The sequence below is a fragment of the Toxotes jaculatrix genome, chromosome 23, assembly GCF_017976425.1.
Source record: "Toxotes jaculatrix isolate fToxJac2 chromosome 23, fToxJac2.pri, whole genome shotgun sequence".
Lineage (NCBI taxonomy): Eukaryota > Metazoa > Chordata > Actinopteri > Toxotidae > Toxotes > Toxotes jaculatrix.
Window position 1 is genome coordinate 14,013,466 of NC_054416.1, and position 19,347 is coordinate 14,032,812.

A 19,347-nucleotide genomic window follows, 5' to 3' on the forward strand; every position below is an offset into this window, starting at 1 on the left:
ATGTGGCTAATCCTAACTCGCTTGACATGTATTGTGAGTATGTGTGTGTGTGTGTGTCTCATTCTCCTGCTGCTCCCTCTCTCCTCTCTCTCTCTGGAGACCTGACAGCTCACAGTTTTCTGAGAGGAGGGCTGGGACTATCTGACGTCAGGCTTTCACACATGGAATGCCCACTTCCTACTCACTGTGAAGTGGTAACTGTTACAATCAGCCTGAGGAAACGCTGGCAAAAGGACAGATATTGCAGCATTTTTTTTTTTTTTTCAGCTTCCAGTTGTGAAGGAGGATGAAGTAAGAGGCGGAGTCCCTCCGGTCACTGAGCGAAAAACCGCTGCGCAAACTTCACCTGGGAAAAATGACTCTCCCTCCAACTCAGACAAGGATTCTGAGCTGCTCCTCTCCCCTGTAACAAAAGGACCCCAAAAAAAAGAAAAAGAGAAGACATGAGAAGGAGAATGTGAGTGAGTATTTCACAGCACCGCAGCTGTGTTTTCAGTCCTCACTGCGAAAGGAATGTTCTGTTTTTTCAGGGCGTGTTGAGGAATGAGAGGAGAATCAGTTTTCCACTCTAAAACTGCTAAATCACAGTAAAGAAGGGGAAGGTCAGAATTACTGGTTACAGTATAGATTCATACAGTATACAGTGTTAGGCATTTGGCTTGAGAAAAACCATTATACACTATATATACAGTACACAGTAGTATTGAGACCCAATGTAAGTAAAAGTAGCTGCACTGATCAATATTTTTATTTTAATGATGGATTAAATGACTACATGCAATGTGAAATGAGCTGCTCATAGTGATAAACCCATATAGAATTATCACCCTGTCTGCTTTTTTTTTTTTTTAGCCTCTTTTAACTCATTGTTTTGATCTCGGGTTCAGTAAACATTGGGCTTAAACTGTTCGATCAGGACTCAAATTCTCCATTAAACTGTTAAAGTTGATGCCTAAACAGCATTTTAATGCTGATGCTTATGGTGTTGTTAATGTTAACCTACAAGTTAAATGGAATAACATTAAAACATACAGTATTTTCCTCACAAAGGCAGTCTAACAAATCAGAAATGCTCCATGAAACTAGCTTAAATTCCTACTCAGCTGTACTAACACAAAGGTACTATGTTTCCATGTAATTTAACTTTTACTCCAAATGGCTTGACCTGTCATAACAGGAAGAGTACAGGTATAACTAGCACCATTAAACAGTGTGCTATAATGATTGGTTCCACCTGTGTAAGGAAGGATTGTCCAGAGCATGAAGGGTTCATGCTGAACTGATCTGATGTGTGAACTTCTTTCATTTCCAGGTTCAGCTTCAGGCTTATCTACATCTACTCTTACAACCTGTTCCAGTTCTGTGGACACACGTGGATTCTGGCTAATACCATAGCCAGGTTCTTCACCTTTGGCCGAGGTGAGTTTTATCAGAGTAAAGCATGAAGTTTCAGATTCCAGCCCAGTGGACACAAAAATGGTTTAACGGAGAGCAGGAATAAAATAGCTTCCTCTGAATAGTATATGTTAGAGTGATGAAACATGATCTTTGACTCTGCAGATGCTTTAGCGGACACTTTCTACTCCGTCAGCTTCGTGATGAGTCTCTGCCAGCTGCTCTCCATCCTCGAGCTTTTCCATATCGCCGATGGAATTGAGAAAGCCAGGCTCCTTCCTCGCTTCATCCACGTGAGTATCGCAGCTCGGTGGAATCCCGTTATTCATCGGGAAATGTATAATCAGATCGGATTCTGCATGCCACTTGCTGTTTCAGGTGATGGAAAAGAACCTCCTGCTGATCATGGTCATCATGCTGGAGGAGATCCAGAGTAAACCGGTCGTGTGTCTCCAGTTCTTCTTGTGGAACATCTTGGACCTCTTACGGTACACACACACCACTAACATCTTATGTCCTTAGAGGATAAATCCCAATAATCTGAGGATATTGAACTGAATGTTACATAAACAGAGTGAATTTCATCTCTTTTCTTTGGTTGAACTTATGAATAACTGCATAATACTCCGCCCTTCCAAAAACCCTCGTCAACATTTTGCTATATGCTGTTTGATGACAGGTACCCACACGAGCTGCTGTGTGTAATGGACACACCCTCCATCACAATGCTGTGGATTCGCTACACGCTCTGGATCCCGTTATACATCCTGTCCGTCGCCACTGAAGGTGACCGGGAATCAGTTTATTTCCCTCCAGTTGTGTTGCTCGCTTGATTTGGGAAACGTCAGTACATTCACGGGGACCACAAACGCTCAACAACAACAACAACAACAACAACAACGGCTTTACTTCGCTTCAATGTCTCAAAGAGGGGTGTTGTGTAAGGGAAGTAGTGTGCATACAGGAAATGAATTGGCAAAGCAGAGCCGATGATAAAATGTCAGGAAGTGTGTGAGGAAAGCTCATTCCAGTGTGTGTAAGAGAACTATTCACTGCGATGAAACACACTTTAGTGAAGGGACACACACACACACACACAGGCAAAACAGGTCAGATAACACCAAACAGCCAACACTGTTAGGCACACAGCAGGAAATAGGTTCTCAGTGGGGCTGTCAAGAACTTGCTATATGTAGTATTAACTTCAATATATATATATTTTTTTGTCTTCTTCAGGTCTCATTATACACCAGGCCCTGCCGTACATTGAGCCAACGACACCAAACTCAACACACATTCACCACCCTTTCATCCTGATGGTCTGCCTACCTGTACTTGCTCTTGGTAAGACTAGAGTTCAGACTGCACTGCCTTAAAGCAACATGGACTGCAGTGGTGGTGGTGGTGGTGGGGGGCAGGGGGGGGGGGGGGGGTGTTTCACCTGTCGCACCTGTTAGACACTGACATACAAGCCAAGAAGGACAGGATGAGAAATAAGAAATGAAGGCTAATTAGATGGAGAATGTTTTTATCTTTTGTTGCATTAACTGTGAAGTAAGCAGCAGAAACACACTGTCCACTTTACAAAGTCCTATTTCAATTACTGAGCATGTAAAAGACATTTAGATGGATTGTTATGAGATACCATTGTGCCTGCACTGAGACCAAAACCAAAGCCTGAGCCCACTGACCATTATCTGGCAACCGGCGCTAAAGCTGGAGAGTTTGCACAGAACTTACAGGGTGGGTGGTTGGCTACAGGAAACAGTTCCAGCACATAACTCCCCACCTAAAGCCACAAAATGCTAGTGGTCATCGGTCAGTCCGCTTCGGTTCAGAGTCAGATGACAGAGTCAGGCTAGCTGTACCCCCACTTCCAATATTTGTGCTAAGCTAGGCTAGCGGCAGCCACCTTTCTAACAGCAGTGTTGTCTTTTTCAGGAGCCTCTGTAACGGTCTGGCAGCTGCTGAGGGAGAGACAATACCACCTGGAGAGATATAACAAGAAGATGAAAAGGAAATGATGCATTTAGTCTGAGAGCTGAATGGTTGGACAGGTTTTCCTGGACTTTCAGATCTTTTTGGACTTTGGACTTTTGGAAGTCTGTTACTATTCTTTTTATTTCAGTGAGTTTGATTTGTTTAAAAGTAGATTTAAGAAGACCCAGGAGCCACAAATCAAACTGGCCACCATACCACCAACAATTTTCTGTTACACTTTTAATTCAAGTAATGTTTGACAGAGACATCATTCTCTACAGTGGCATTGCAGATTGTCTGTGGCGCTGCAGCGAGCCTCATCCATGTCCACGACAATGTCCAACAACAAGCTCAGGCAGGAAAGATGCAGCTCGTGTGTTAAGAGCTCCAGAACTGTTTTCGTGAAGACCCTCTTCATATGCGTTGCCGTGGGTTTGCAGCGGCGTTGTGTCTCCTCTGGGCTACCAGCCATAGGCTCTGGTCCACACGGCTTTCTTCTTGAACTCAGCGGAGGATTTCAGCGCCAACAGAGCAGCTGAAACAACAACAGAAGGACGGTCGTATAAACCACTCTCCTAATCAAACGACGACTCCTCGTTCCTGCCAACAATGTGTTTCCTGTATGACTGTAAGAGAGAGAGAGGGGCTGTATGTGTGTTTCAGGTTCTACCTGAATGGATTTTTTGCAAGCAAGATGTTTTTGCACGTCTTATCATGTTTATGCCATAATAACACCAATGGCAGGGTTTCCTCCCCTGTGGAGTTCTCAGGCTCTGTTTACACTCGGGTTCTCACCATAACCCATTGTGTGTATCCTGAAGTTTCCTCACAAATGCAGTCTAACAAATCAGAAATGCTCAATGAAACTAGCTTAAATTTGAGATTTCTGCAGATGCATTCTTCACATAATCCTTCAGTGTTTGTGCTGTTGAAGGAAGTTGTCAATGAATGTTTTTGCATCATAGTTTTCTTTAACAAAATGAACACTTTTTAGGCTGGAAAAAAAAAATTGGCAGCAAGACTGACTCTCTGAGTCGGACTCTGCTGATTCGTACATGGTTTAAATCCATGTTTACACTCTCAACATGTGTCATGTCACCTGTGTCCTCATGCGCCTTCCCTCAAGATTGTACTTGTACCCGCTTTTCTTAGCAGACATCAGAAACTGAAACACTCAGCATTTCGGCAGTTGCTGTTTAAACCACTGCTATATCTAAGCAGTGTGTATTGTATTTGAATGAGGTGCTGCGTCTGTGTTTTTCACCTTTGGCGGTGCTGATGGTTGTAGTCGACAAACTGTGGTCCGGACCTTCTGTGATGCTGAGAAGCCAGTCTATGAACTGAGACACACACACACACAGACACAAATTACACACTAACATCAAAAAAAACTATCCCAACACTTAAATTAAAATCCAATCCAGCCATGGCCGCCTGTGCCTCTCCATCGACCCCAGGCTGAGCCCGAAACTCAAGAACCTGGCCTGAAGGTGCTGGCACTCACCTTTTGTCTCTGGCTGCTCCAGGGCTCTTTGTCCAAAAGCAGAACCAGGCTGTGAGGTATTCCCAGCGGGCACTGCGGCAGGGCGAGTTCAGCGAGCGACTCCTCCCCGTACAGACTGTGTTGTAGAGTTTGGGGCTTGGAGCCCGGTTCCCACGGCAACCAGCGGGCCCTGATGCCGAGGAGGAAGGGCATGAAGTGGTCACCCCAGGAAACGACAGCAGCGGCAAAGACTTGGAACAGGAAGTCTGTGGCCTGCAGAAAAAAAAAAAAAAAAATTGGAGGAAATCTACTTTCAGCTTCTCCATTTCAGTATGTAAAACCCTGTCTGGAGAGTCAGAGCAGGTTTCGAGACTTTTACCAGGATGTGCTCAATGACTTGCTATACATCAGGTTTAAAAATACATGATCGTTTGGATACTTCAGAGCTTTCTTTATCCTGCAAACAGCTCTATGACAGAACCAAAAAAAGCTAATTAACGGGGCCAAAAAAGACGCCACTGAGCTCACACTCTCATAAATAAACCATAATTATGCTTTAAACATTAGACCTTCCTATTTGATATTTAAATTGATTTTAAATATCACCAAATGACATGTATATTTAACTTATTTTAGTGAACACACCCAAAGAGCCTGGAGCTGCATTCCAGACCATCTCAGGAATAACAAGTCATTCCACCCGTGGGGGCCCTAAACTCTCACCTACATGCCAAAACCCAGAGCTCATCTGTGGCATGTGACAACAGTGCTCATACAACTCCAGAAATACCACGCGGCGGTGAGCCAGCGTGGCTCAGAAACATACCAGTTTGGTGTCTCCGCATGCGACAGGGGTCGCGCCGTAGGCTACGTTCCGGATGTGGCCCATCAGCTCCAGGAGCCACTCCATCCGTTTGGAGACGCCTGCGACAAAATGTATATTATCACTTGTTAGCATTTCCACGTGTGAATGCAGCAGGAGCAGCTTTCTGGTTTGACTCAGCGGCGCCCTGACCTGTGTTGGCGCTGGCGGCCAGGCGACACTGATAAAAAGCTTGCAGGAGGAGCCAACCCACTCGGCGGCTTGGCCAACCACGGAGCACGCCGGCGATGATGTCGTTGAGACCCAGCAGGGGAACTCTGCCTTGGGAAGTCAGGTAAGCCAGGATGAAGCATGTCTTCTCCATCTGAGTCTTTTTAAAAAAAAAAAAAAAAGTTAAAATGCCTAAAATTGGATCAGGAACTTAAATAAGAAGACTGGAAGCAGGGAGAAACCATCACACTGTACCTCTGTGACACGAGTGATTCGTTCGATTTCTGTATCCGACACCTCAGACAGACATTTGGCGACTCCCATGTACAAATCCACTTCATTGTCCTAAAACATAGAACAGGGATGAAATAGAAAAGGCTACATTCATGTGTTCTTACTTATCCTGAATTTGCCCATGCAAACAGTCAATAAAGTTGTTTACATGTTGTATGGGAATTGCAGCGTCAGTTGAAGCACTTGATGCGGTTGAAAGGTTTGAAGTGGCTGCTGAAGCTGAATGCAGCTGAATTTTTTCTTTCAAACGTAAGCCTTGTAGTCAGCTGAAGTGTTAGTGTACAAACACTGAAAGTAGCTGAACTGCCAGTTGAAGCGTAAAAGCTGAAAGAAGGTGAACTGTCAGTGAAAGAGCAGCAGGGGTGATGTAACAGAAGCCACAAAAGGAGATGAAATGTCTGTAGACACGTATGAAATATTTGCACAGTCAGGTGAAGAGTAAAAATTAAGTCAGTGTCAGTTGAGGCGCAGAGGCTGAAAGCAGGCGAAGTGTCAGTTGAAGAGCAAGAGATGAAGGCAGTCGAAACTGAAGCTGCAGTTGAAGCTGGTGGACTGTAAAAAGCTGTCACACCTGGATTTGGTTGGGCAGGAGGGTGAAGATCTTCTCTGTGGCGGAGCAGAGGATGGTCCAGCAGGTGTTGGGGGGGTTTGGGAGGGCCATAGCCTGAGCGAGACCCTGCAGGACAGAGCGGCACAGGGACAGGCGCTGGGGTCGAAGGTCCTCCTGGAACTGCTGCAGGCCCAGGCTCTCCACGTAGACCTGGAGCTTGTCCTCAGCAACATGCTTCATCCACGAGCCCAGGGTCTCATACAGGTGAGCCCGAGTCTGATACTGGAGGAGGAGAAGGGGGCTGTAAATCTCTGGCTGTTTTGTTGGCAGGGCTGGGTATCAACACACAGTATTTTCTTAATGGTACCAAGAAAAGTCTATCAAAAAATATCCTTTATTTCTCAAAGGATATAAAAAAAGAAACTCATTAAAGCATATACGGACAAAGAGACAGCAGAATGAAGTGCTATGGCTTTACAGCAAGTTTTATCACTAATATATTAACTAGCCCTATTTAACAGGGTGTGATCACTAGTGACACCTACTGGTAGTAACTGTTTACACCAACCATATAACAAAACATGGACATGTGCCATGGTTTTTAAAATATTCATAAGGGGTTATAAGTACTTGACTTTTAAATATATCACACAACATATTATAAAATATGGCGATATTATCTTATTTATAATATTGTCCATACTTAGGATTTATGTTAATACTCAATGCAACAGACTTACACTGAGACTGTGCACGAGGGGTGGTGATAACCAGGAGCCCAGGAAGAGAGACGCACTCTGAGAGGACTGAGCTTGACTCGCCGCCAGCACCACGCACTGATGCTGTACGTCCTCTCCTGTCGAAGACAAAACATTTCAGCGTGGAGCTTTGACCCCCACCGCTCGTCCCTGAGCACACAAATATATACTGACTCCGTGAGAACTCTTACCGAAGCTGAGCCTCATCAGAGGAGACAGGACAGCACTCCAGTTAATGGGTGGGTACTGGAAACTGGCTCCGACCGATGCCAGGGCGCTCACAGCAGTGTTCACCAGAGCTGGATGAGAGAACTCTGGACCTGAGCACACAGGAAGACAAAAACATGAACCGCTTTGGATTGTTAAAATAAAAGCATCTGTATCACTGTATCTCAGCGCAGCTCAGGTTTGCCTAAACAATATTTTATGTGTTTTTGCTGCGTCGCTGAAAAGATAAAGTCTCCAAACCTTTCTTTCCAGCCTCTGAGATGAAGTCGACGATGGATCTGATGACACTTTTCTCTGAGAGGTAACTGAAATCCTGAGGGACTGAGAAGATGAAAGGAGGACACGTAGAGAGAGAGGAAAACATTTTCACACCGGACAGCAGCTTCCTGTTTTGAAGACGGACAATCAACAGGTTCCAGTCCAGAAATAAAGCACAGCTGAAATGGATTTGCATTTACCTGCTGTGTGACTGTGACTGGTGGACATGTGGGCCAAATGCAAGTGACCCACCAAACAGGCACTGTTGGACTGCAGACCGATGGCTCCCGAGAACGTTATGACCTGCGAACGAGAGGGGGAAACAGTTTGATCGCTACAGTTAACTGGGGACGCAAAAGCTCCACAGAGTTGTCCTGAGGGTGGCACTAGAGGACAGCCCATGGGGGGGGGGGGGGGGGGGGAATGTCTGACACTGCTTGACAGACACAGACTAACATGATTTCATTCTCTTTTTTTTTTTCCAATTAAAGAAACAAAATGTGTCACATACCTGCGTGATGGCCCGAATAACCTCATTCAGTCGGCTCTGCTGCTGGGAGGAAAGCTCCAACTCACTCTTTAGCTGCAGTACAAACAACAAAAGCAAAAAATTAAACCAATGAATTACCTACATAGCAATGATTTCTGGGAAAAAAGTGTGTTTTTTTTCCTTTATTGAGAACAGATTTTTATAAAACAGAGATTTTTCAGTGCTGACGTTTTGACTTGTCGATGCAGGAGAGGAATCCCACCTCAAAGAGTCGCCTGTAAAAGAAGCCTGATCATGAGTTCTTCATGACAAAAACATGAGATGGATGGATTTCTTACCTGGATGAGGTAACTCTCAGATCCCACTAAAGCCACCAGGCCGTTGACGGCAGCCAGTCGCTGCATGGTGGGACAACCCTGAAACACAAAGACAACAGCAACAACACTGTGGATAGGAAAGGAAAGGAAAAACTAATGCAGCTCTAATCGTGGGCAGAAGATGGAGCTGTGGTACCTCAGCCAGCAAGATCTTGATCCAAGCCGCCAGCAGTCGAGGGTGGATGTCCTCTGCTTTCCCGTGACCGGACAGCGACAGGCCGTGGACGACCAACCCTAGAGCCAAGGAGAACCCTGGAGTCTGGACACAAGCGGTGAGAACTAAACTCATTTCCACTGATCTGTTTCCACTGGTTTTTATTAACAATATTTGACAATTTATCCCCCCCCCCCTTGTCCAATCAGACACAAGCCGCTCTCCTGCTGACCTGCTGGCTCTCCTCAGTCAGGGTGCGCAGAGTGTCCATGATCTCCTCAGCCTTGGCAGCATCTACGAGGCCTCCACTGAAGGCTGAGACGCCCACACACGCCACAGAGTACGCCAACACCTGCACAGGTGATCGCATTCAATAACCATGAATGTGAATATGAGAGAGAGATATATATATATATAACAACAACTTGTTGTGTATGACTGTTGTACCTCCTGCAGCATGCGTCCCTGCCCACTGCTCTCCTGCAGGCTGGACAGTAGTTTGTCTAGCGTTTGGGTGACATGGACGTGTTGGTCCGTCTGTCCACTGCTGCAGAGAGTTGCCAGCACCAGACCCAGACCCAACATACAACCGGTACTGAGAGGAGGAAAGAAGAAGAAGGGGCCATGTAAGGAGGAGCTGCACTCTGATGGGTACCCACAAATACATCTGAAGACATGATGTGTGAGTATCATCATGTCTGAAGACAGAGCACTGACTTGTATTCCAGGTTGGGGTTGAAGGAGCAACTTTCCAGCGCGTTCAGAGAGCTGAGGAGGAGATCAGTGTCCTTCTGAGCCGAGACGTCACTGAGTAACACAGAAGGACAGGCAGGTGAAAACACAGCAGTAAGTAGTGCGTGCCAATCAGTTCTCTCATCATGCACCGCCTACCTGAGGCGTTGGTGGTGCAGACTGGACAGCACCATGCCCAGCGCGAGGCCGGAGTGGAACTGGACCGCCTGGGAGTCGTCGGCGGTGGGTGAGCCCGGCAGGCCGGCCTGCAGTGCGGACAGGACCTGGACCAGGCCGTCCCTCTGCCAGACCACGAGCACCGGGACCAGCAAGGACAACGCCAGGCTGGCACAGGAGCGAGCTATGGCGCTTGCTGTGTTCTCGCCTGAGTAGGAACGCTGAGGAGGAGGAGGAGGAGGAGGAGGAAGGGGGAGGGAATCATCATCATCTGCTCTTATGTAGAATGAGCTGTTGTAATTATTGTACTGTGCAAGAGTTTAAGGAACTCGATGTTTATCAATCAGGTAATTTCATGTTTTTATGTTGAACCTTAAGGCCCCTTATCCTTATCCTTAACAGGATAAAAGATGTTTGAATGACTACCTGTTGTAACCTTGTGTATGTGAAGTCCTCACACAAAGACACAAAAACATCCAGCAAAGACTCACGTGCAGGAACCATGGGAAAACTTGTCCTCTGGCCTTGTAGCTGCTGCTGATGATGCTGAGCAGGGTGTCGAGCACCATGGACAACCAGCTGGCTGTGGGCACAAACTCCGGTCCAGCCTACAACGGCGAGTCAGTAAACAGTAGAGCTTGCACACAACGTCAAAGGTCAAAGGTCAAGGGATGTATAGAACTCCTTTGGTTGTTTTTACACTGACACTAAACAAGTGAAACGCAGCAGGAGCATCTTACCCCGAGGCTGCCGTCGCTATCAGCAGGCAGGTTGCTTTCGTATTTAGCGAGGACGGCAGCCAGGCCGCTCAGAGCAAGGATGGAGTTTCCCTGAACAACAGGACTGTCCCTGAGGAAGAACACACAGAGCACGTTACTGTGAGTACTGACACTGTGAGTCCATTTCTGGCCTGGACTTAATACTGTGTATCAGAGTGTTCATTACAAAATCGTCCTGTGAATCTCAAATGTCACAAAAGCTGGGGGGGATGGGGGACTCACTTTGTAGCAGCTTTGATGACATCAGTCAGCTGATCTCTGGCCCTGAGAGGAATGAAGAGGGAAAAAAAAAAATTAAGAAGAGAATGAAAGGTACGAAAAGGTAGTTCTGCTAACACTCTCTCCTTTCATCTCCGACAGGTGCATCCATCACCTGGCCGACACAGCAAGCAGATGTTTGTTCTAGCAAGGTGACGTGTGAGCTACTGTGACCAGCCTGAAGGCTAAAGGCCAGTACCCTTATTCTCCATTCAGTCTGTTGCTAATGCTAATATTTTCTAGTGATATGCTGCATATCAACATTTAGTTTTATTTATGTATGTATATATATATATATGTATAAATACACACACATGCAGCAGTGTGTGTGTGTAACTGATTCTCACCACAGCCAGGCACAGTGCTGTTTGTACTGCAGCTCCTCTGGGTTCTCTTTGCCTTGTTTCTGTTGCATCTCTAAGTCAGCACGTCGACCCTGAACACAAACACAAACACAAACCCACAGAAAAGCAGAGTTAACTATCCCCAACAGCTGCAGAAAGAAACTTATTAAACTCATTTTCATCCCCTCTGGCCCGATGAGGTTGGAACCTCACCCGTTGCCAGAAGCACAAACCTGCAGGACAGCATGGAAAGCTCGGCTCATGAAACCCCTCCAGGCCTGGGGCAGGAGGAGGGCTCTGTGCCATTCAGACGGCTGAATGTTCACCTACGCGACCGAAATAAAAGCAGAGTCAGGGAGTTGGTTTTTTCATCTGTAAGAAGCAAAGTGAGGTAGTGGGAGGCAGAGGAAGGACAGGTTCATACGCACCTCATGAATGAGGGCCGTCAGGGTCTGCTGGTAGCTGCGGCTGCGGCTGACGAGGAAGCGATCGATGGGTTTGCCGTTGCGGTCCGTCTGCACAGGCAGCTCGTAGCTGAGCAGCAGTCCAGCTACAACATACACACACACACACACACACACTCAAGGTCATAAACATCTCCACAAACCATCCTCAACCTATTCATAAGTGTGGCATATTAAGTTTCACACAGGTAGAGGATGGATTTAATCACCTGCTAGTCCAGGTTTCAGTCCAGGCTGCTTGTTCTTCTCGTAGGTCTTCAGCATGAAAGCCGGGATCCCTGCCACGGTTTTACCCTGGTCTGAGCGCAGGCTGCCCCCCCTCAGGGCGGTGAAGTAAACCCCCCGTGGCATCTGGCTCATCTCCTGCTTCACCAGCGACGTCAAGAAGAGCTGGAACGCTGAGGAGAAAAGAGTGGAGAGAGAGTTAAACTGTGTGACACTGAAGTTCTGTGTCTCAGCTTCCCACAGCTGTGAGGAAGTAAACGATGGTAATAAATAATAAAAAGCAGCATATCCAATATATCCCCTGACGTGATCCCTCACTGGCTTCCCACTCTATGAACGCTGCCTGGCCCAGCAGGAGGCACCGTTATGAAGCATGATCTTTGACCACAGTTTGAGTGTAATTCACACCTGGGAGGACAGGTACGGGGGTGAGAGCCATCAGCTTTACATAGGATGAACCAGGGATGGAGAGATCCTTCTCCTCTTCCTCTTTGTCCTCCCCCTGTTCGTCCTCCTCCTCCTCCTCATCCGGGGGCTTTGTTGCTGGCCTGGCCTCCAGATGGAATGGAAAATGGAAAATACAGCATGGTGAATCTGAATTTCAAAATCCTGATCATTTTAATTAGATTTTAGGTGTGTTCGATGTTTATTTGGAGGTTTTTTTTTTAAATTGATGATACTTTAGGATTCTATCTGCTGTGAGCACAGTGCTCAGAGCTATGGAAAAATATTAGGGATTTAGGATTTGTCAGTATGTATAAGATGCCACATAATAATTCTGTAGATTCTGCAGAGGAGAGTGGGGTGGGGCTCTTACTGCCTCAGGAAGGAGGGTTACTGTGTGGACAGCCTCAGGAAAATCAGCCAGAGCTCTGTAGCCACAGCTGGCAACCTCTGGATCCTGTTACAGCAAACACACACACACACACATCTCAACAACTGAAACATAGCAAAGTGTAGAAGATACAGAAGCTGTTTTTACACAGACTGACCTTTTGACTGAGCTCTGAGTGGAATTTACAGGCTGTAAAGTTGGTGATGATTCTCTGTTGTTCACTATAAGCAACATATTTTATACTACATATAGCTATCTGATCTTCACACACTGTATCTCTCACACGCACACATACAGCACATATCTTCTGTACACACACCTTGCTCGCAGCATAATTCCAGAGAAAGCTGACCACCTCCCCTTTCAGTTTCTGGGGAAAAAAAAAAAAAAAAAAAAAACGGAGATAAAAATACATTTTAAATCAACAGCAGCTTTTTTATATATTAAAACTCTAGCTACAAATTGTGGCTGTTGGTAAAGCTGGACTCCCTGTCTGATGCCCAACAGACACACAAAGAAAGAAGACACAAACACAGCTCTGACGGTGCATCAAACACACACGAAAAAAAAAAAAAGCAGCTTTTAGTGAAACAGATCAGATACCTCGTACTCCTCCGACCTGACAGCGAGCTGGGGAACCAGAGCCAGAAGCTCAGCTGTAACTTTGACCATCAGTGGACGGGATTCGCAGCTGAGCTCAGGCCCGAGACGCCTCCATGTGGAGATAATGTCCACGACCTGTAACACAGACGCCATCGAAACTCAGCAGAAAAGCAGCCAGTCAAGAGATTTATTGATAAAATCTCAACTAGGGTTCTGTTCCAAGTAGTAACCAGCATATATCTGCTGAGTCAAAGTTTTACTCAGCAAAATTATCTGTGTGTTTAAAGTATAATGAAGTTCTGTGGAAGCTGAATGGTCTAATGACACTGAGCAAATGTAGATATATGTTTAAGGTGTGTGTGTGTGTGTATATATTTGTATATGTGGGAGTGTAGGTGACCTCTGCCCGACACAGCTCCTGTAGTCCTTGCAGGGCGAGGGCCGCAGGGGTTGCCATGTCTGGTCTGGTGCACTGCTTAAGAGTGTGTGTAATAGCAGCCAGCATGTCCCCTCCATGCTGATAAGGCCTGACACACACACACACACACACACACACACACACACAAAGGCAACTCTGTGATACGTGACACAGTTTAAGACGATCTTCTAAAATACAAAACAACAACATCTGGGCGAAAATAAAGGTGGAAAATACAAACAGACTGAAAAAAGTAGAGACTGGTCATTATTTCTATTTCTATTCATTCACCACACAGCAAGGTGTTTTCAACTTAGCTGAACTGCACAGACAATTGAAATAGTATGATGTGTAAAAACATGCAAATATCATGCAACTAACAAAAAAACATTCTCATTTTTTTCTAGCAGATATTCTCACCTTTTTATACCTGTCATGTACCGCACATCACGGATAACATTATTTATTACTGCGCTTTAAGAGGTCACAAGCCTAAAAGGTACAGGACCACTGTCCTACCTTTAAGACCTTTAAGACTAAAGCTAATATTGTCTCTGTATTCTTTTATCAAGGCTGTAAGCTTGTCAAAGAAAACCCTGCTAGGCTGTAACGTATTAAATATGAATGTAATTTAAACGACCAGAGAAAAGAACATCAGACAGATGATTTCCCTCTAATCAGTTCATCTTCAGACCCCATTGTATTCGCTACACCCTCACGTCACGCCACTTTGTGTGTGTGTGTTGGTTAGACCTCTCTCTGCAGATGTCCCTGAGGCAGGCAGCCCTGGCCAGGATCTGCTCCCACTGGGCGTCCTTCCCCACCACCACCCCACTGTCCTGCTGACCCAGCAGACGCTGCAGCTCCGGGTATACTCGGTCCTTACAGGGAGGGGACAGAGTCATTTGTGAGGAAGAGGAGAACAGGAAGACAAAGCCGAAGGGGGAGGGTGGGGAAGGAATATGGTGATTATGAAAAGGATTTATTCTTACAGACCTGTTTCTTCCAGAGAGCAGTCATGAGGCGCATTGCCACGGCTTTCAGCTTGGGGGCGCTGGCCAGCACGTGGAGAGTCTGCAGCACCATGGGGACACAGAGCTGGAACATTAAAGCACATGGTGTGTGTTTTTCTCTGCTAAGAACCGCGATGTGATACATGCATGACGTGAATAAGGGAGGTGTGCAGAGATGTGAGCATGCAGTGGTTGATATTTCCCGTCATATCGTCTTCTTTGTAAAGCAGGACAGAGGCGCTCGGTACCTTATGAGTCCCGAGGTTTGGCAGGCAGCTCAGCACGGCGTGGACCAGGTCTGGATTCTTTTCCTTCCCCAGTTTGAACAGCAGAACAGGGATGAGGGAAGGGACCTGCAGACACACATGGCGGGTTTAGATAAAGGAAATTCACCATTTCAGAAACCTCCGGAATCCTTTTCGTGAACAGAACCAGATTTACTGAGGCATTACAGGGCATACACAGACCCCCCAGCAGCAGGGTGAGCTGTGGAGGCAGCTTCAAGACACACAGATTTACCAGTGCCACCTCCTAGTCCCCTCATATTCTGACCCATGGTCAAGAGAGTGGAGTGACGGACAACACAGGGTTAACACTTTATCATTCCCTTTACTGCTGGGGTCAAAAAAAGGGAACTAGTCAGGGTCCTTGGACACATGTAGTCAACATCTCTGCAGTGTAATAGCCTTTAATTAACATAAAGCACTTTACTGCTGCCCTGCACCTTGGCAGTTGCATAGCAACCACTTCACCTGAATGGCTTGAGGGGAAGAAGGAGGGGTTCTTCGAGATGAATCGCAGAAAGGTACGTTGCTGATCTTAAACCATGACTTTAAAGCAACTAAATATTTTTCCAATATATTGTAATAAATAAGAAGTATATTGTTTTTCCTCTGCAGCACCTTTGCATCTGTGTTTAGTTATTACCCTCATCTCCTGTAACAAAGAGATGCTGCAAACCTACGAGTGTTTTGAGCATTAGTGGCTGTAAGAAGGCAGATGTGAGGGGCTGCGACACTGTGAGGAGGGAAATCCAATGGATTCAAATATGCCCATAACCTCTTACCAACGCATCAAACCAACGGCGACCAGTGGCACTCTGGGAGCAATTAGACCAGCGTGGGGGGGTGGGGGGAACGCCGCGAGGCGTCTAACAAGCCCGAGTAATGAGGAGCCCATAACACCATGTGATATTTCACATCATCTTCTGCAGCTAGTGACTCCATTTACAGTCCCAGAGGGCCCATGGGAAAGTCTGTCAGTTTAAACCTCTCTCTTTATACAACTGCAGATACACCCAGCAGCTGAAGGCAGGTGAGGGTTCTCCGAGGATGCGTTTTGATTCGATTTCGCAGGCGAGGTCAACGGCAAATTATATCCAAGGAATGTCGAAATATCTACAGAGTGGAAATGAAATTCAATCCATACAGATTAGTAGAGTTTTCCCCCCGTTTTTTGCCCAACAACCACAAGTCACCGTTCACTTCACTTCACTAATTCGCTGTGAATGGTCATTGCTTTCTGCTTCTGTCTTGTATTTCGAAGGAAATTCCCAGTAACCAGTATCCAAAATATCCAATCTCCATCCAACCACCAGATGCCCACAGACTCTCCCTCCAATCCCAGTCACCAGTCTCCATCCTGCCCCCTAAATCAGCTAGCCTCTCCCCTAATCCTGCTTCAGCAGTCCCCTCCTAATCCCTCTGTTTTTTTTGTTTTTTTTACCTGGCCTTTATTGGCTTCAACTTGTATGTATTTGCCCAGACTATTATAGAAATACCACCATTTAACTGAGGATTGCAGACATGTTTTGATGTTGTACACCTCTCTGCTCTTACAGGGTTTTAGCAAAACCTAAATTCTTAGGATTGATGCTTGCTGAGTTTTTGAAAGACAAAAAAAAGCAAGATTGGAATTACTTGTTTTGTCTTGAGATATATTTTAATTTTTAACTAAGTACTTTATTAAAATATTCAAGCAATTTTGAAACGCTTTAACCAACCCCCCCCCCCACCTCCCAGCTGAACTGAGCCGTGTGGATTATCTACCTGGCAGGGGTCGGCTGCAGCCAGGGCCTGGCTTGCATTCAAAGCCAGCTGGCAGACGTCTTCCTGACCCGTTATGATGAGATAGGTCACAATGAGGGTGAGGGAGCAGGGCAGGCGCTGGCTGGACGACACGGCCGAGCGAACCGACAGCAGCCAATCAGCCGCTGGCGCTGGATCATCTGCCACTTTCCGCAGTACGGACAGAGCCACGCTGAGCTCGCTGTACCAGGAAGTGAGAGGAAGTGCCAATGGTGGACCAGGCTGGGACAAAGACAAACAAGACAAACGAACATTGAGAAAAAAACCTAAATGAAAGCAGGTATCTGCAGTTCTGTCCACCGTGAATTAGCTATAAAACACATGCTATAAACACTGCTAGCTAATTAGCCTCATATCCTGCAAACTGTCATTAGCAGTGTGGTTCTTCCCAGATGGATGTTTGTGTGGTTAGCTCATTAAGTGAGACAAGGTGCAACCTAAGACATGTCCCCATGCTTGTACATAAGACGGAGAGATTAGCTAGAAAGCTACTGTTGCAGTACAATATCATTGGCTCTATTTATGGCTGCTACCGGAGCGTTAGTCACTTCCAAGGCCAGTCAACGATAGACTGGTTACACTTACTGCTTTATGCAAAAAAGCTCCTCATTCCGAGAGCAAAACCCCTTCACGTCTATTTGGACACTGCTCTCAGTGGCGGGGGACAGAAGAAAAAAATTTGAGAACCAGCCTCAGCGTTACCTGTCGGGGTCTATCCCTCCGCTTGCTGATGCTGCGGAGCAGGCTGTGGGCCAGGCTATGGTTGAGGTTGTGTGTCCTCCGGTCAGCCAGCGGTTCAGTGAGGCCCGAACAGGACAGCAGCTGCAGGACAGGAAGAACCAGGACTGGACTCAACCAGGGCGAAAGCTCCGCCTGCTCGGGTGCCAAACTCAGGGCTGTGTCAAGGAGAAAGAGGAAGGGTTGTTGGGGGGCGAACGACAACCACAAGGAAAAAAAAAAATCCAGTGAAGGTTAATGAATCCATATGGACAAATTATAAGTATAAAGCAGGAGAAAAAATAAAAGTATGTGTAAGTACTGAGTAAATACGTGCAATTATTTTGAGTTTAAGAAGAAGCCATTAAAATGATTTGGTAATTACAAGGTCAGACAGTTTTTACCCAGACTGAGCAGGCTGGTCTGCTGTGCTGCAGGGGCCTCTAACAGGAGCAGGGCCACACCCATCATTAGCTCGTCCCCTGGCAGCTCCTACAAAATAACAATAAAGCTTCAGACAGTGATGGTACTTTGGGGTTTAGTGATGTGTGTGAGATATTTATCATTAGGTCCTTGAAGTGAAAACGATGATCTAAAAAATACTACTGGACCACAAAGGTTGCCATGTCACCTGTTGGCAGGTAGGCAGGAGCAGCTGCAATAAGTCGAGAAGCGGCCGACAGTCTCCGTTTAACCTGAGGCAGCGCTGACAGGCACACAGCAGGTGCAGAAGCAGCTGGGCTCTCTCAGTCCTCCAGTGCTCCTCGGGGGCCCGAAGAAGACTCTGAACCAGGGCATCAATGAATCCACACAGCTCCAGCACCGCCTCCACACTGTCCACCTGTCAGCACAGACACTTTAGCACTCGATGTCGGCACCTCATCGATGATTTCCTAAACGCACCCATTCCACTATCACTGCGTCACCTGCATGTGTGGAACCAGCTGGCAGAGGCAGTGCAGCAGGCTGTCGGACACCGTGGAGGGCTTCTCCTGCTCCTTCTTCTGGAGGACTGATCCAGCTCCCGGATGCGCGGGCGGCAGCAGCACCCTGAGGAGACTGTGTCGGAGGAGGGCGTGCTGGGGTAGCCTCTGAGGTTCACAGTACAGGTACTGCAGGAAGGGGGCCAGCATGGTGATGTAGGCTGGTTCATTTCTGCAGTGTATATATACATAACATGTTAATAAGCTCAGCTAACCTACGGAAAATACACTTTAGAGGAATCACAATCTGGATGAAAGTAAAAAAAAATGCTGTGACTTAAACCCTGTGTATGTGTATTTGTCATTACTGTTTAATATCAGCTGTCAGTAATGAGTTATTTGGGATGACACTGATGCACTGAAGCAGCCAGTGGCTGGATGGAGGGTTCAAGGTCTGGGTTTGCTGCTAACCTGTCGGCAGCCTGCTGAATGAAATCGTCAATCTCCAGCAGCAGAGCCGGCCAGCAGTCCCCGCGGTTCTCCAGGGCTGTGATGTATGGGTGAGGGCTCATCCTGTAACACAACAGGGGACAGAAAAAAAAAAAACGGGGTGGTCTTCACACCACAGATCCGTCTCTATCTGTCCTGTTGGTGTTAGCTACAGATAGCCTCCATTATGCCTGAATCTGCAAACCCCATTAAGTCCAGACAAAACACTGGGGTCAACTCCAAGGTGAAGTCTCTGTGTATTGTTAAGAATCCAGCGCACAGA

At 46.5% G+C, this 19,347-nt stretch overlaps 2 protein-coding genes across 4 annotated transcripts in view; one reads left to right on the forward strand and one right to left on the reverse strand.

The window, feature by feature from the left end:
* On the forward strand, positions 1-6,101 carry hacd4 (3-hydroxyacyl-CoA dehydratase 4). 3 transcript variants are annotated; one of them, XM_041031231.1, is made up of 8 exons: positions 1-33; positions 268-457; positions 1,313-1,419; positions 1,561-1,688; positions 1,774-1,883; positions 2,075-2,181; positions 2,632-2,739; positions 3,337-6,101. In XM_041031231.1, the coding sequence occupies exons 2-8, from the start codon at positions 444-446 to the stop codon at positions 3,417-3,419; spliced, it is 657 nt and encodes a 218-aa protein (XP_040887165.1). In that variant the 5' UTR covers positions 1-33; positions 268-443; the 3' UTR covers positions 3,420-6,101. The 3 variants fall into 3 exon arrangements, with proteins under 3 accessions (XP_040887165.1, XP_040887166.1, XP_040887164.1); XM_041031230.1 differs by lacking the exon at positions 1-33 and having other exon boundaries at positions 107-457; XM_041031232.1 differs by lacking the exons at positions 1-33; positions 2,632-2,739 and having other exon boundaries at positions 100-457.
* The window catches only part of focad (focadhesin), a 24,363-nt gene continuing 8,789 nt past the window's right edge, over positions 3,774-19,347 (reverse strand). Inside the window, exons 6-44 of the mRNA XM_041031229.1 lie at positions 19,047-19,148; positions 18,579-18,807; positions 18,284-18,493; positions 18,057-18,144; positions 17,638-17,831; positions 16,897-17,157; positions 15,097-15,201; positions 14,832-14,933; positions 14,589-14,716; positions 13,818-13,944; positions 13,418-13,552; positions 13,134-13,184; positions 12,797-12,880; positions 12,388-12,532; positions 11,964-12,152; positions 11,719-11,840; positions 11,524-11,616; positions 11,294-11,382; positions 10,911-10,952; positions 10,650-10,758; positions 10,401-10,517; positions 9,892-10,130; positions 9,718-9,807; positions 9,448-9,595; positions 9,233-9,352; positions 8,983-9,105; positions 8,808-8,885; positions 8,491-8,562; positions 8,180-8,282; positions 7,962-8,042; positions 7,685-7,813; positions 7,476-7,591; positions 6,757-7,017; positions 6,147-6,236; positions 5,874-6,051; positions 5,685-5,782; positions 4,880-5,131; positions 4,640-4,715; positions 3,774-3,910 (exon numbers count right to left, since the gene is read on the reverse strand). Of these exons, the coding sequence (XP_040887163.1) occupies positions 3,837-3,910; positions 4,640-4,715; positions 4,880-5,131; positions 5,685-5,782; positions 5,874-6,051; positions 6,147-6,236; positions 6,757-7,017; positions 7,476-7,591; positions 7,685-7,813; positions 7,962-8,042; positions 8,180-8,282; positions 8,491-8,562; positions 8,808-8,885; positions 8,983-9,105; positions 9,233-9,352; positions 9,448-9,595; positions 9,718-9,807; positions 9,892-10,130; positions 10,401-10,517; positions 10,650-10,758; positions 10,911-10,952; positions 11,294-11,382; positions 11,524-11,616; positions 11,719-11,840; positions 11,964-12,152; positions 12,388-12,532; positions 12,797-12,880; positions 13,134-13,184; positions 13,418-13,552; positions 13,818-13,944; positions 14,589-14,716; positions 14,832-14,933; positions 15,097-15,201; positions 16,897-17,157; positions 17,638-17,831; positions 18,057-18,144; positions 18,284-18,493; positions 18,579-18,807; positions 19,047-19,148 (5,050 nt within the window). The 3' untranslated portion in view covers positions 3,774-3,836. The remainder of the gene's footprint in view (positions 3,911-4,639; positions 4,716-4,879; positions 5,132-5,684; positions 5,783-5,873; positions 6,052-6,146; positions 6,237-6,756; positions 7,018-7,475; positions 7,592-7,684; positions 7,814-7,961; positions 8,043-8,179; positions 8,283-8,490; positions 8,563-8,807; positions 8,886-8,982; positions 9,106-9,232; positions 9,353-9,447; positions 9,596-9,717; positions 9,808-9,891; positions 10,131-10,400; positions 10,518-10,649; positions 10,759-10,910; positions 10,953-11,293; positions 11,383-11,523; positions 11,617-11,718; positions 11,841-11,963; positions 12,153-12,387; positions 12,533-12,796; positions 12,881-13,133; positions 13,185-13,417; positions 13,553-13,817; positions 13,945-14,588; positions 14,717-14,831; positions 14,934-15,096; positions 15,202-16,896; positions 17,158-17,637; positions 17,832-18,056; positions 18,145-18,283; positions 18,494-18,578; positions 18,808-19,046; positions 19,149-19,347) is intronic.

Bases quoted from the DNA above. Each gene is read 5' to 3' on its own strand.
- hacd4 (XM_041031231.1), top strand. The intron at 1,884-2,074 runs GTACACACACAC...GTTTGATGACAG, and splicing joins AACATCTTGGACCTCTTACG to GTACCCACACGAGCTGCTGT. The intron at 2,182-2,631 runs GTGACCGGGAAT...TGTCTTCTTCAG, and splicing joins CCTGTCCGTCGCCACTGAAG to GTCTCATTATACACCAGGCC.